Genomic DNA, 14,725 nt, shown 5'->3' with positions numbered 1-14,725 from the left:
AATTGTTCTTTGCAAAGGTAACAGGATACTATCGACCTACCGATTTAATGTTGTTTATTATTACACGACAATTTTATATACATCAAGCCAGAGAGAGAGAGAGAGAGAGAGAGAGAGAGAGAGAGAGAGAGAGAGAGAGAGAGAGAGAGAGAGAGAGAGAGAGAGAGAGAGAGAGAGAGAGAGAGAGAGAGAGAGAGAGAGAGAGAGAGTAATTTCTACTCATTATGAAACATAATTTTATATAACGAATCCAGTAACGCAGATTAAAGCACGTACCGTCTTACACGTCTTACACCGTCGGCCTCCTCTTAGCAGCGTCGACCGCCATGTATAACTAATTGTAAATTTTAGGTATTACCGCGCGTATAATAAGAGAAAAAAAAAAGCGATAAGTAAGAATGAGGCGAACTATGGAGGAGAGGAGAAATAAGAAAATAAACAAAAATGATAATACACATAACAACACACACACACTATATATATTGTAATATTATTTTTCGAACATAGTATAACGTAATGTAGAATATAATATATATATATATATATATATATATATATATATATTATATATATATATATATTATATATATATATATATAAATATATATATTATCGTATCGTAACGATTATTTCGTATAGCGCTAGGCTGGACGAGGTGTTTTTGGAGGTTTAAGAGAATTAATTAAGGTGGGCCAGAAGCGGGTGAGCGTGTCGAGCGGCGCGAGGTCACACTAATATTTTTACCAAGTTTTTCGGATATTGAATTCTCCACGATTCCTATATAATGAGAACTTAAATGTATCCTCGCGTCACTGCCGCCTCCGCGCCATTTATTAGCGAGCACCCCCTCCCGGCCAGTCGTCGAAATTCGATTCGAGCTCACGTGTTCAACTTTGTACAAATATGGAAGCACATAGAAACGATATCTTATTAACAAACACGTACAGGATGTTTAATAAGTAGTGACACCACAGATGCGCATGTATGTTATTTATTTTCTGCCATTATATCTTTCACTTGAATATAAAATTCCATTAATTTGTGTTGCAATTATATACATGTCTATAAACAATTGTCGTGTGACATGAAGAAAATTACATGCGCAAAATAATAATATAGCTTCAACATTCAATTGGTTACAAAATATTCCGAAGAAAATACGAAATAAAATATTTCCAACAATTTGCAACCTTCTTATCCGTGATGACACAAGCGTAATCTTTGTGCTAGTCTCACAATACGAAGAAATAATTAAATCTCTTACGCAGTTTTTTTTAAGAGATAATTCTTTATTAGTTTCAAAATGATAGAGGACTTTTGGCTCAGTTTAGTCCGCTTTATTTGCACGCGAAAATATGTCACTATTTGTCAGACAGTCCGTGTAAACACACTTGTAAACACACATATGTAATACACATATGAACAACAACATAAATAATACAATTGATCGCTTATTGCAAAAGTGCGATCCTTAATATATTAGCTTTTAGTGTATAATTAATTGGTTTCCATTATACAGTGCAGAGGGAGCAATTGACGTGTTTCAATCAATTTTAATTTAGCATTCTAAACTGAACCTACATTGGATATTTTTTGTTTCAGAATAAAGAATTGCAGCAAGGATGCAAAATTGTGCCATCTGTTTGTAGAGTAGATTAAACACAAAGGAAATAATATATTTTTTAAGTAGATATATATAAAGGGTCATAAGAATATATTTTATTGCAGATAGATATATATTCGAGTTCTATGTACGGACACAAAATTTTCACGAGATAACGTAGTTGTCTCTTCTAATTTCAGAATGTTTCTTGACCTCCAACTCTAATTCGGCAATTACTTGAAATCAAGTTTGTGTCGATTGTTCCCGTCCTATAATAAAGTACAATTAGGCGATACTAATGGAAACGGAAAATAATAGATGAAACGCATCTGTTGCAGTTCAATCATTTTGAATTATCGACGACTGGTCCGCGGAGAATTTTCAATTTGTCACGTCAAAGAGCGAAAAGCGACATAATCGAAATAATTCGACGAGTAAAAAAAAAAATTGGCCTCTGAAGAAGCGCCGAGAAATGCGATTGTTGTTTAATTATGGCGTTTTGCTCTCTGACGCGATACGCGCGTATCTTAGTTTTTTCATTGTTCAGAAGGGACAAAAGGAATTAAACAGAGAAAGAGGCGTGTACAGTGGGAATGGTTGGCTGCTAATATGAGTGAAAAACGAAAGAAAAGAAGTCAAAACCCGCTACCCCCCGTCCCCCCCCCCCTCCGGCCTTCCTCTCCCTTCCTCATCTTCTACTTTTAAAACCTATCAATTTTGGGAACTCCTCAAGTGTCAGCCCGATATACGGACAACATAAAGCGAGATGTTTCCCGACGGCGAGAAAACGATTGTGTAAATTTTGCGAGGACTAATGTAATACGTAAAAGGAAAAATGTTTACTAATACGTTGTGTTTTAACGTCGGATATTATTGGTTGTCGAATGTGCGCCGCCCCCCTTCAAAACGAAATTCAAAAAAACTTACGACTTACGAGTTGTGGCTAAGATAGACTTCTTCCTTTCATTTTGTTTTTATATGCAGTTGTTATTTGATGTTTTGTTGTACGAATATGCTGGCATGTTGAAATCGTGGATGAGAACCAAGAGTCACACGAAGCTGGACATATCTATTTTTTGCGAGGCGCAATCCGCTCGTTAATCGGCGTCTAATTTCGCCGATACGTTCGAACTTTCTTACATTAACATTCGCTCGCGACAAAACGGTTTTACTCGTCGTTTGCAAATCTCACCCACGGTTTTATTTAGTATATAACGATATTTTGTACGACGCGGACAAACCGTCTTGAAGCTTGCCCTTGTCGCGATAGCGCGAGCAGATTGCGCGTCACTCTTAATAGAGACGAGAAGTAATTATGCGGATTAGAGGAAAATTAACATTGTGATGTTCATTGATCAAATATGTCAAAAGAAGAAGGCCCACTGGTTGAGGCCCGACATTTCTGAGTACACTATAAATAATAAATATTATGTAAAATTTATTGAACACTGTGCAGATTTCTTTGCAGGCCTCACCTTATAGATATAAGATCTATCATCTCCAACATATTCCATGAATAAATCGAGAGACTTAATAGTTTTTTTATTGTTTCCTGAAAGAAATAAGCTGAAGCTGCTTTAATTTGGAATTTGATCTTGAAAATGGAGCAAATTCCGGAAAAAGGCCGAATTTTTCCTCGAAGCGGACGAAAGAGAGGAAGATATTTTCAAGTCAGTTGCTAAATTAATATACGTAAAAAGATGAGGCATTATATTTTGTTACGTTTTCCCTCTTCCTTCCGCATCTTAATGAAAAGAATCTCGTTCTTCCCCCCCCCCCTCCCCCTTCCCTCCCCCCTAGTGGCAGTGACAAATCGCGAGGGAGGGGGGGGGGTCGATCTCTCCCGGAGTATTCTCTTTGAATGGAAACAACGCCGCCAGGCGTTGGAAAGGCTGCGTGACGCAACGTGAAATTTATACTTCCGACGACGATATTTCACGGGGGTGATCAGATGTCACGTCCGTTGCGAATTGCATTACGGGCACTCAGCGACCGCCGTCGCGGTGCCGACGCGCGTGCAGGCCGATGTTTGTGAAATAAACACACGTACGTGGCGACCGGCCAATCCTGGCCAATATGTAATAATTAGCGCGATCGCGCAATGAGCGATAAGGCCGCGATTGCGCACTGCACCCTGGGAAAGCAGGGCTCGACTGTGATTTTCGCTACGTGAAAATCCATCCTGAGGCTGGCCGATCCGCCAATGGGCAAGAATCGGCAGAATTTCCTTTCCCTCGGAATTTCCCTCGGAAAAAACTAAAGTAAAGCTGAAAGATTCCGTCGTCGAAAAAACGACGCAAAAACGAGCGAGTAGTCTATATAGCAAATAGTTGAATGCATATATACATTTATTCGTACGAGTCTCTTAAATTTTAATTTTTTTAAAGTTTGAAAAGAAAATCGACATTTTAATCTTCGCGCATTTTTTCTGTTTTATTGCCCGCGGTTAGTAGAAGTGCATCTGACGTACGCACGGCACTTTGTCTACAAAAGTGTCCGATCGCATGTAGCATTTATCACTGTGACTCGCAACACACACATACACAAAAAAAAAAAAAAAGATCCAAAGTTTCCAGCTATTAATTATCTCTCAGAGAAAACTGAAAGCTTCATTTAATTTATTTGATTTACAATTAGGATCGATTGACATTTTTTTTTTTTCTCTTCCATCGAGTTGGACGATTGTCCAAATTATTAAAATTGAAGCATTAATACGTCGTGCTGGTTATCGAAAGTGGTTATCGAAATAATTTGACAAATTCGACACATATCGGCAAGTTGCGACTCATGCAAATTCAGCGGGAAAAGCCTCAAATCAATCGGATCAAACGGATCGTCGTCAGCATCCATCGCGCAGCTTCAATGGGCAGCAAAGGGGACTTTTGCCAAGGCGGTTGGCAGGTCTGGCTCGTCTGTTACTTGGCCCACTCCCCGCGTCGGGTTTTCGCAATCGCCACGCGGAAAAACATCGCGGTAAAAACTCGCGATTACGAGTCACGATCGATTAGCACGGCTAACGAACCTAAATGTGACGATGCTAAGGCGCTACGGTTGGCAGTCCCGCTTGATCGCGTAATCGAGTCGGAGGTGAAAAATCGGAGCGACCATCGTCGTCGTCCTCGTCGTCGTCGTCGAGGTGGTCGTCGTCATCGTCGGAGTGTTTTTCCTGAAAAATGTGGCGGTGCTCTCGGGGAAAAACGTCATCCCGAATGCGAATGAGTACGACATCGTCGAGGAACGATCGGCGGAAAGCTCGGAAGGTCCGACGTACTCCGTCGACTTGAGACCCCGCAGGAATTTGCGTGTAATCGCGTGCACATACGTGCACGCGATGGTACCCACATAATTCACGTGCACGGCGGGTTGTTCATCCGGCGAGCATCCCTTCTGTCAGGCGAAGTGAAACTTCAGACACTTTAGACATGACATCTTTCTTCAAGTAGTGAGAATGCAGTGAACTCTTAATTTTATTACCGCTTCTCTCATCATTATTACAGATTGAATTTTCACATATATCACGGTCTTGACAATCTGCTGATCGAAATAGTTTGGAAACATTTGTTTGACAAGTATCTTACGATAATATATATATTTTTTTTATACAGACTGATGTGTGCGACTTGACTATATATGTTGATTACTGCAAGCACCGCGTAGTGAACCGGCAGTTGAAAGCTGTTACATGGAAGCCTGAATGCGCGTGGTGTTGACTTAAGCGTAAGAAAGGATTTGAATGTTGTTAACTTTGAGAATATTTATACAGATCGAGAAACAGATCAATTAAGAGTAAATATTTACAATACGAATAAATATTTACATACAATAAAATAATTATGTTTAAATAATATGCACATTTATCTATTTTAGATTTAGAATAAACGAATTTCTATATAATTTTTATATATATTATAACATTTTTATTATTATAACATTATAACATTATTATAACATTTTATATATATATATATATATATATATATATATATATATATATATATATATTATTGCGCAACATAAAATAATTTCTTATCTAGCAAAACATGATATATTACTTATAAATTTATTAGTATTCAATTATTAATAATTTTCATTAATTTTTAGATGATTATTTTTAGATGATAAATAATATATATTTACAAAATACTTATTCAAATCTGTATAGATAATTAAATATAATTTAAACTTCTAAAAAAAATTTATCTACTTATAAATATATTAATAGCTTATTGGTTTTGTTTCATCACGTTTGCAATACAAAACTATTTAATTTAATTTTTCATTGCTAATTTATTCAAGTAATTACTTTTGTTCTTTATAATAGTACCATTAATCGTATGATGCAAATAATACAATTATTATTTATATACATATACTTAGTATACGGAATAATTGCAAATTTTGGGATTAATAAATTATATTATAATTAATATAATTTTAATAAATTTTTATGTTGCAACATAAAATCTGATTTAATTAAATAATTATATTTATACAATTTGTATACAATTACAAAGTAATGTTAATATTCATTTGTATATCATATTAATATTGTACAATAATCTTTATTTGACATAAATCTATTTTGTCAATTTTTTCTCTTAATATTACAATTTATTTAAAAGTGATATTAAAAAATAATTATGATTTGTAAAAAAAACGGAAAGATGTTTATTTTGTTGTGCAGTAAAAATTATAATTATTAAATAATTATTAGTATAAATAATAATTTATACTTATTTTTTATTTGCAAAAATTCTGTTTTAAGTTTTATTGTTTATTTAAATTTTAAATTGTAATTTAGAATTTACCTATATATATATATATATATATATATATATATATAGGTATATATATATATATATAGGTAAATATATATATATATATATATATATATATATATATATATATAAATTGCACAAGCTGATTATAAGAAATTTTTCTCTAAACATTACAAATTTTTTGTAAGCACTATAAAATTCTGAATTTAATATATATAATTTTAATTAATAAATTTTTATTTTCAAATCAAAATGTAAGATTTCACTCATAATTTATAATCAGTTATAGTTTAAATTATTGTTATTCTATTATTATTAAGAATTATTTGCTAGAATAATAGAGATACCATAATATTAATTGAATTAATTGATAAAGTTTCAAGTAACATTACTCAATAACAATATAAAATTAGTACATATAATTTTAATACAAATATATAAATTTTCTCTTTTTTGCAGAAGCAGTAGTTCGATACAAAAAAGCGAATCATCACATTAATTTTATTTATTTAAAAAGTTGTATCCTACTAAATTAAAGAATACATTTTGTCTTCAGCATCATCATGGATGATGATATCGATGATAAAGATGATACAAAACGGTAAGACACGTGTAATATTCTTGTGCAATTTATTTAATGTTTGTCACAATAAACATTAAGTGTATAAATGTTTACCTTTCAGAAAATCACGAAATCTCAGCGAAAAGAAACGCAGAGATCAATTTAATATGCTTGTAAATGAGCTTGGTAGTATGGTTAATGCCAATACGCGAAAAATGGATAAATCCACAGTGTTGAAGTCGACAATTCTATTTTTAAAGAATCATAATGGTAAGTGTTTGATTTCTTACATTACTATAGTATTTATTAAAATATCTTTATGAGTAGTTTTAATTAAAATTATCACGAGTTAATAAATATAAGAAAATTAATAAATTAATAAACTAAATTATATTTTTGGATAAATTTTGTGTCTGTACTTGGATAAGCTTTAGAATATTATTTTTTTTTTTTCTAACATGCAATTGCTTGTTTTCAGAGATAGCAGTTAGGTCGAGAGTTCATGAGATTCAGGAAGATTGGAAACCATCGTTTCTTTCCAATGAAGAATTTACTCATCTTATATTAGAAGTAAAATTTGCTTACTATATCGTGAGATACTATAGTAAATTTTTCTTCAAAGATATCTACTAATGTATAAAACGTGTATGTAGGCATTGGATGGATTTATAATGGTTTTCTCCTCAAACGGACATATTTATTACGTCTCTGAAAGTGTTACATCTCTGCTGGGATATCTTCCAAATGAATTGGAAAATACGACTATTTATGATATAACATATCAAGAGGATCAGCCGCATTTGTACAATATTTTATTGAATCCTGGAAGTACAGGACGAGATAGACGCAATATAAAAAAAGGTATTTTTTATAATTATTGAGACAGAAGAGGTATGTTACTTTTATTAAATATAACTTTCTTAGCAGAAGATCAAATATCTTTCACGTGTCATATCAAAAGAGGCGGACTCGATTTTCGGGAAGATTGCATCTACGAACTTGTGCAGTTTATTGGATATTTTCGTAAGTAAAATATTTTAAATCTTCTCAGTTTGCAGAAAATTGTAAAGCAGTTTTAAATATAAAACTGCTTATAAGTCTTATAAAAATATAAGACTTTAAATATAAAACTGTTTGATAACATTATTCTCCTCAAAATAATGTTATCAAACAGTTTTATATTTAAAGTCGAATTTTGTCAAATAGAAATCTGTAATTACAGGTGCTGCTATGGATAGCGATGTTGACAATCTATTGCCAAATCAGAAACTTAGTAATATCAATGGATCAGAAAACAAGTATTAATCTTGGCTATATACAAATACAAAATCGCATTGCAATGTGATTGCATTGATTTGCGTTTAATTTTACAGATTGGTCTTCGTCGGTACAGGACGTTTACAAACTCCTCAACTTATCCGAGAATTATCCGTGACGGACAACACGAAATCAGAATTCACATCTCGTCACAGTCTCGAATGGAAATTCCTGTTCCTAGATCACAGAGCTCCGCCCATTATTGGATATCTGCCTTTTGAAGTTTTAGGCACTTCTGGCTATGATTATTATCATGTGGACGATTTGGACAACGTGGTCACGTGCCATGAGTCATGTAAATATTTTTACTGAAATACGCTCGATCGTACGAGCTTATTTCAATTGCTTGTCACTTTTTAGTAATGCAGAAAGGTGAAGGAACATCCTGCTACTATAGATTCCTCACGAAAGGCCAGCAATGGATTTGGCTGCAGACCAGATTCTACATCACGTATAATCAGTGGAACTCAAAGCCCGAATTCATCGTGTGCACGCATTATGTGATCAGTTATATCGACGTAATGAAAGAAATGCGCGCGGAGTCGAGGGACTACGACAAAACGCAAAATCAGGACGTTTTACTACCTGTAAAACAAGTAAGATAAGATAGACAACACGCGATTATAGCATTTCAAAAAAAACAATTGCAACATTCTACGTGACGTATTTATTTTGTCATAAATATTTTTTTTTCATAAATTTTAAATAACGTCACGTCACGTTAATAATTATTTAACGTAGTAAAAATATAAATTGTACGAAGAAATAAAATTTTGAAGAAAAAGAAAAATGGATAGAAGAGAAAAGGAGAGAATTTTTTTTAAATATTTTTTTAAATATAACATATTACATTATGCTATAATTTGAACTCAATTCCGAAAGCATTGGATTCATATTTGTCTCATTTGCGTAGGTAATGACGTCTTGTCAAACACCTTTAACGCAATGGTCAAACAAATCGTTAAAAACATCGAAGTCAACGGTCCCTTCGAATCTCCGACATCGTGGTGACGATTCCAATACGTCTTCCATATCTGTCTCGTTACGAAGTTCACCACAATCACAAATAACACATGGATCAAACGCGACTTCCGCAAGCAGTTCCATGGTGTCAAAGTCGATAGATAATAGGCAACAGCAACAACAGCAACAACCACAGCAGCAATCGCAACAACATCAGCTCGATGTCAATCAGCCATGTATTAATTTTATGAATCCCGCGCAATATGCAACAGTTAATTTACAATCGGGATTTCCTACCCCTGTTGCTCCAATTCTTTCAACCGTACCCACTCACGAGGTAAAGAAATAAATAATTTATGGCATTGATGTCAATTACATATACATAACTTCATGAAACGTACGATTTTTTTATTCTGTGCTTATGTGTTTTTTACATTAACAATATGATTTTTGTTACACACTTTAATTAATTATAAAATAAAAAATATTAATTTACACATAATCTATGTGTTTCTTTTAAATTTAATTTTAATAAAATTTATAAATTATACAAATTTAACAAAATTACTCCATACTTACCATAATATAATTTTTTAACATTATTTTTGCAAATAGTTTAATTGTGTTTTTGATTAATTTAAGAAAATTCTATTTTGTAATATTCTTGATATTTTCAGATGTTACAGCAGGATATAGTAATGACTACTGCACAGAATCAGATACAGGATGAATTACAACGAAAGCGTGAGGAAATACAACAAATGATTGTTCATAAGCAAGAGGAATTAAGAAGAGTTTCAGAACAATTATTCATTGCTCGATATGGGATTCTCACGCCGTTATTAAATGTTTGTATATCTTTTGAATGAGAAATCTTATAACAATGTTTAATTTTCAGATAATTAATAGTTTTTGCTTGCAATATACATCTACCTAGTCAGTTTTATATTTTTTTATATTTTTATCAAATATTTAAATTTATTTAAATTACTTATTAAATTTAATTACTATTAAAAAGGCGTGAAACAATTTGTTAATTAATATTTTTATTTTAGGCTGGAATCCCATATAATCCATCGAACCCGTGCCAACAAACAAACCAGTGTAACACTAATAATACTAATATGCAGCTGTCCACATCCAGTAGCATACAAGGAGTTAATGTTCTTTCGATACCAATTACCGTGCCAATGCCTGTAGTGCCTACGGAATTATTTTCGCATTCTTTGCAAGTGAATCCGTCGCCAGGCTCGACGCATAGTAATGTAGGCGCTATAATTCAAACCCAACAACAACATTCACAATTACAACATCAACAACAACAGCAACAACAACAACAGGGGCCGTCGCAGCAGGAAGGTAGCAATTCCGATCTCGTGCCTTTCCAAATCTGTCCGCAACAGGCCGAGATAATCTACAGTAACATGGAGGCATCCTTGAATCAACAGCAAAGATCTTCGCAAAATTAAAAAAGAATTCCGTCTCTTTTTACTATTTCCCTTGTATCTAATTAATGAATAGAAAGTGTACATTTTAGATTTTTTCAAAATTCCTTTTCCATTTTATTTATTTATCGCTATGAAGAGTCTGACAGACATCTATTTTTGTACTTGTAAATGCTTGCATCACAATTATATTTTTTCTTTACTTTTCTTTAAAAAAATTGGACCTTTTGTAAAAATTGCGTTGTATATTACGAGTATGTAAAAATATTTTAAGGAGTTGCGATAAAAAAATACATTTATGTGATAGTGACAGATGTTGTCACTATATTAAAATGTAACAGAATTTTGTAAAAATATATTTGGCGAAAGTATAAAAATATTTTAAGAAGTTATGATAAAGACATATATTTATATAATAGTGGTAAATATTGCTACTACATTAAATTGTAACAGAACTTTAATAGTATTTTAATAGTGTGTAATTTTAAATACATCGATTACACATGTCTGCAAAATTTTATTTGTTTTCTATAGTCTAGGAAAGAAGAATTCTTATAGTTTTTTATGTGCAAAATTCAAATCCGCAAGGAAAAATGTTCTATATGTCAAGTACGAGGAAAATGGGATTGAAAACATATCTTAAAAAGACATGTTTTAGGATAGCTTTAAAACTTTGTAGCCAATAAAACCAATATTCTAGACTTTGAGTAATGATAAAATTAATGTTTCATAAGAACACTTTTTTAGTGCATAAAAAATTACAAGAAACTATCTTTAATTCCTAAGCAAAATCATACAGACCTGTATTATTTATCATTCCATAATTATGTTTGCTTGTAATTGTATTTATATTTTTTAATTTAATTTAATATTTTTACAACCATCTTTAATTATAAAGATTTTTATATAAAAGACAAAGTTTCAATTATATTTTTAAGAAATTTTTAAACTTCGAAGCAATATAAAACAAAATATTTCGTCACGCAATATGTACTGCATAAAATTAAAATTTATACAAATTAATCACACGAATTGTAAAATAGTTTTTGAAATGGATAAATTTTGATAAAAAATAATTTTTATTCGTAACATAACTTTTACGTAATTTTGGTAATTCTTTTATTTTATATTTTTGTAATAAAGAAAGATATTCTCAAATTAGAGAATTATTTTGAAAAGATGAAGTGATCAAATATTTAAGAGTTACTGCGTTATTATATGTGTATTTTATAAAATTAGAAATAATGGGAATGTATTATAATATATTGAGAGAATATACATGCATTTATTAAATAGAAAAGGGTGTATTGCTAAGAAAATATTTAATATAAAATTTTTATGTAAATTTTGGTATATATCTCTTGAGAATAATTTGATCATTTGATGATATAAAACATAAAGCGGTTTTATAGTAACAAGTAAATGAGCTATGATCAAAAGACACATCACGTTTATATATATTTATTGGATTTATTCTTTTTAATAAGTAAAACGGAGGAGGGACCAATCTCCACATTTTCTGTATATTCCATTTGTATGATGTTAAAAAGTAATTATATAAAAAGTAATATATTTTGTGGTATGTATATGTATAATGTTATTATTTTCATACATATATCGGATGTATTATATATATATATATATATATATATATATATATATATATCGGTGTATGGCGTGTGCGTCGTGTGTGTGTGTGTGTGTGTGTGTGTGTGTGTGTGTGTGTGTGTGTGTGTGTGTGTGTGTGTGTGTGTGTGTGTGTGTGTGTGTGTTCAAATTACTGTAACGTTTCATAATTGTTGCTCGATAGAAATATCGTGAATACAAAACAAGTATATAAAACCAATTGCACTATTACGACGTGATTGATGTAATGACAATATATTTTTCAAATGATTGTATAGAACATGAAATATAAAATCATTATAAATTGATACAATTTTTGGTAGATGGCAAAATAGATGAATAATCGACGAATTTTATATTACGTGATTAAATTTAAAATAAATATACACATATGCATAAAGTTTTATCTTTCTTAATGTTTAACCCCCTCCCCCCCCCCCCTCGCATGGGTTCCCACCTTGTCGAAATCGCGGTGCGAGGGCTCGCGGAGCGCCAGGGATGTCTGGCGTCTTAGGGGGCTGCGAGGGGGCTTCTGCGCCTGATCGGGTGGGGAAACTAACTGTCTAAGTAATGGCGGGTCTCAATATCCTTATGGAATCAAATTAACTTGCATCACAGCAAGGGCGCCTCGGCGATTTCAGCCAGGAGACGACTGGGATGCAGATAGCAATAGCACTTCTCCAGGCTCCTGAATAATGCTATTAAAGGAACTTGAGTGGAAGCGGTATTATTTTTAGACCGAACACTCAAAGCAAGATTAGAAATTGCACAATAGTAAAAGGACTTAATGCAATTTTTATGCCACAGTTGAGCTGCAGAGACATCACGGTCGACTGAGATTTAACCTGGGGGAGGACCTTCATGACTTTATCCTAGGTGCTGGTTTAATCATCTTGAACAGGGGATTGTGAACCTACCTTACCTAAAAAAAATCCCATCCAGATTTCACACAATTATTAACTTAGAAATGACGCCATTATAGAAGCTTACGAGGGCAATTGCCCTCTTAAGGCTGAGAAACACCTCAACCAAGGCTCTGATCTTCCTATACGCATAAACTCACATTCTCAAAATATTTATAATTGACACATCAAAATTATAAAGCATAGTAAAACTTTTAATTAATTTCTTTAAATTCTTTAATGTGTGGAACCTGATAATAAAAGAACCTGATTTTTTAAGACATCAATATAAAAACAAAAATTTCGCAATATACAAAATAATAGGTGTTTTTTTTTTTTGTTATGTATTACTTTAATAAGAACTGTTCATTACATCCATTTTTACAATAAAATAGAGCGACAACAGTTTATTAAAAGAAACATGTAAAAAGAATAAATTGTGATAATATTTTTAAAATATATCAAAAGGATAAGATATATTAAAGGATAACATGAATAAAACTAATTCTTGAATAAAATTCTAATTCTAATGTTGCAATTTCTTTAACGCATCCCTCAAAATCTGTACTTCCTGGTTGACATTGTTAACAAGCGCTTCCACTTGTTGCTTACTGTCGATAATGCTGATACTCTGCGTATAAGCGTCATACCTGACTCCAAATTTTCTTGGTATGCTTTGAGCAAATTTCCTAAAATTAAAAAAATTATCAACCTTTTATCATGTTTATTTAAGATTACTACATTATTAAATTAGATTTTCATGATATTTTCAGACGGATATAAAGCGTATGATATTTGGCATGAAATTATACGTATATCCTTAGCTTGCAATAAACGTATTTGCCAATGTTGCATACAATGCGAAAAACAAGTGTTAACCCGTGATAGATAAGAGTATTTTTTCGACACATTTATTTGTTGTTCCTGTACTTACGTCATCTTTTCTTTTGCGTCCTCGAAGTCCTCGGCAACAAAATATACGGGTTGATATTCTGTTATCGGATATTTTTGTAATGCAGTCTTCGGGGGATCAAAAGGTCGGAGTTCTGGCTCACCGCTCAGACAATATTCCAATTCACCAAACGACGAGAGTAGACCAGCACCATACGCCTTTAATTCTCCATTTTGCCGACATATTCCATATTCCACCGTAAACCAAAAGCACTACAGAAACAAGTTATGAATAAAATTAATTTGATATTCTATTCAGACAACGCAAAGTCTAAAATTATTGATACATAAAATGTCTAAAAGACACTTCAATTATGGATTTTAAGTTGTTTGAATATTTACTATTTATTTTCAGAGAAAGAAGAAATTAAAAAAAATTTTTTTACTGTTAATAAATTGTAATATTATTACTAGAAAGAGCTAAATTATCAACGTAATGTTTAGTCCTTTGATTTAGATTTTTGTAAACAAATTTCTGTTACATGATCGTAATACTACGATTAACAGATTTTTATATTTTTACTATAATATTGCAGTTTTCTAATATATAATTAAGATATTTTTACCGTTGCAAGTTT

General features: G+C 32.1%; 2 protein-coding genes and 1 long non-coding RNA gene across 6 annotated transcripts; 1 reads left to right on the top strand and 2 right to left on the bottom strand.

Annotated features, from left to right (window-relative positions):
- Positions 1–302: 302 nt before the first annotated feature.
- Positions 303–3,674, bottom strand: LOC148934677 (uncharacterized). Its single transcript, XR_016141199.1, has 2 exons — positions 3,079–3,674; positions 303–3,014 (listed from the first exon to the last, which is right to left on the bottom strand). It is a non-coding gene; the product is annotated as an uncharacterized LOC148934677 (long non-coding RNA).
- Positions 3,675–4,490: 816 nt separating this feature from the next.
- On the top strand, positions 4,491–12,254 carry Clk (circadian locomoter output cycles kaput protein Clock). Of its 4 annotated transcripts, XM_089084403.1 has the most exons (13): positions 4,492–5,045; positions 5,209–5,320; positions 6,841–6,982; positions 7,065–7,213; positions 7,422–7,513; positions 7,597–7,804; positions 7,868–7,966; positions 8,166–8,241; positions 8,317–8,555; positions 8,621–8,856; positions 9,174–9,560; positions 9,901–10,071; positions 10,279–12,254. In XM_089084403.1, exons 3-13 carry the CDS (start codon positions 6,945–6,947, stop codon positions 10,690–10,692), a joined length of 2,109 nt encoding a protein of 702 aa, XP_088940529.1. In that variant the 5' UTR covers positions 4,492–5,045; positions 5,209–5,320; positions 6,841–6,944; the 3' UTR covers positions 10,693–12,254. The 4 variants fall into 4 exon arrangements, with proteins under 4 accessions (XP_088940528.1, XP_088940529.1, XP_088940527.1 ...); XM_089084402.1 differs by having other exon boundaries at positions 4,491–5,389; XM_089084401.1 differs by having other exon boundaries at positions 4,492–5,320.
- Positions 12,255–13,523: 1,269 nt separating this feature from the next.
- On the bottom strand, positions 13,524–14,360 carry LOC105424129 (protein henna; the record flags this gene model as incomplete). Its single annotated transcript, XM_089084405.1, has 2 exons — positions 13,524–13,885; positions 14,131–14,360. Coding segments are annotated over 2 exons (393 nt in total), but the record flags the coding sequence as incomplete, so codon positions are not given.
- Between the last annotated feature and the right edge of the window lie 365 nt (positions 14,361–14,725).

Source organism: Pogonomyrmex barbatus, unplaced genomic scaffold (genome assembly GCF_055798465.1).
Source record: "Pogonomyrmex barbatus isolate J1 unplaced genomic scaffold, ASM5579846v1 scaffold84, whole genome shotgun sequence".
NCBI lineage: Eukaryota > Metazoa > Arthropoda > Insecta > Hymenoptera > Formicidae > Pogonomyrmex > Pogonomyrmex barbatus.
Note: the sequence above shows the minus strand (reverse complement) of the source record. Positions and strands in the feature narration are given on the sequence as shown.

Coding starts and splice junctions, on each gene's coding strand:
- Clk (XM_089084402.1), top strand. CDS start 6,945: ATGGATGATGATATCGATGATAAAGATGATACAAAACG. Junction 7,967..8,165: donor GCAGTTTATTGGATATTTTC/GTAAGTAAAATA, acceptor CTGTAATTACAG/GTGCTGCTATGGATAGCGAT. Junction 10,072..10,278: donor TTCTCACGCCGTTATTAAAT/GTTTGTATATCT, acceptor TTTTTATTTTAG/GCTGGAATCCCATATAATCC.